General features: G+C 51.8%; 1 protein-coding gene across 4 annotated transcripts in view; it reads right to left on the reverse strand.

Annotated features, from left to right (window-relative positions):
• Mecr (mitochondrial trans-2-enoyl-CoA reductase) overlaps positions 1-1275 on the reverse strand; it is a 29162-nt gene that overhangs the window by 15582 nt on the left and 12305 nt on the right. For all 4 annotated transcript variants that reach the window (XM_013348272.2, XM_013348273.2, XM_013348274.2 and 1 more), the window contains exon 2: positions 308-405. In XM_013348272.2, the coding sequence (XP_013203726.1) occupies positions 308-405 (98 nt within the window). The remainder of the gene's footprint in view (positions 1-307; positions 406-1275) is intronic.

A 1275-nucleotide genomic window follows, 5' to 3' on the forward strand; every position in this document is an offset into this window, starting at 1 on the left:
TCTGTGGTACACAGTTATCACCAGGGTAAGCTAATACTCTGTAATACAGTTACCATCAGGGTAAGCACAAGAAAGAAAGGAATCCAGACTGTCACAGGCTCTTCAGAGAGGTAGGTTTACCACAACTGCAATCCTCCCAACTCACAGAGCCTCATATTTGGAGGTTGGCTAGAGGGCCGATACTGTATGCAGACAGCCCCTCTAATGGACAGCCACTGCTAATCCTGAGAATTTCATACCCTACCTGAGGAGGAGTAGAAAGGAGGCAGCAGAGCCAATTAACATAAACTCCAGAGACCAAGGTTACCTTGGATCATATTTATGTCAGATGGATTGACAGGGGCTGCCAGCATCCTCACGTGGACGTCAGATCCTTCCACAGCAGTAAGCTCCAGGTTTTTCAGTCTAAGCACAAAGCCACAGAAAGATATTGTTAGCAGCCAAGACTAAGTGTCTTCGGTTCAAACTGTCTCCCCAAAGTAGGTCAGCAACACATCTCAGTTGCCATGTGTGCCCAGGAACCTGGTTCTGATGGAGAAGAGATGCTTCGAGGACCAGCACAGGGTGTGGGCTCACAATGACTGCAATGGATAATTCTTGCTGGCCTTTTAGCACCATGGCTCAGTTAGAGACAGAAATGTTAGTGAGCCGTTGCCGGCGGGGTCTTCGGGTCCCCTGAAGCTGCTTGGTTCTGAGAATGCCCTGCACTCACTTTAATACAGCCACTGCTGATGTGTGAACCAGCATCACCTGGTGAGGGCACTCCAGGTCAGACCTGGCCTCTGCCCATGTGTTGGTGGCAGAGAGGACATTTCCCTTAGTGCAGAAAGTGAGGTGATGGAGAGAGCGCCTCTATATTTGTGAAGTGTCTCTGCTGCTGCACTCGCACCTCAGGGAGATGGCCCTTCTGGGCTGGGGTCCTGGAAAGGATGCTGGGGTGGAGACCACGGTGCCAAGCTCTGCCACAGGGTGGCTGGGCACCACGAGAAAATTTCTTCTCTGTGCTGGGCTTTGTGATGAAGGTTTGAGTTACACCCCTTCCACAGCTCCCAAGAGGGCCCGACTTCAGCTCTCACAGCCCTGGAGGCAAAGCAGAGAAAGGCAGGTCCCGGGGCTCACCGTCAGTCAGTCTAGGGAAAATGTGAGTGCCAAGTTCAGTGGGAGGCCTTGTCTCAAAGAGGAAGAAACAACTGAGGAAGATACCCCAATGTCAGCCACTGGCTTCTACACATGCCTGCATGGGTTAGCTCACCCTCACACATGGACAAACCACTG

This window comes from Microtus ochrogaster, chromosome 10, assembly GCF_000317375.1.
Source record: "Microtus ochrogaster isolate Prairie Vole_2 chromosome 10, MicOch1.0, whole genome shotgun sequence".
Taxonomy (NCBI): Eukaryota; Metazoa; Chordata; class Mammalia; order Rodentia; family Cricetidae; genus Microtus; species Microtus ochrogaster.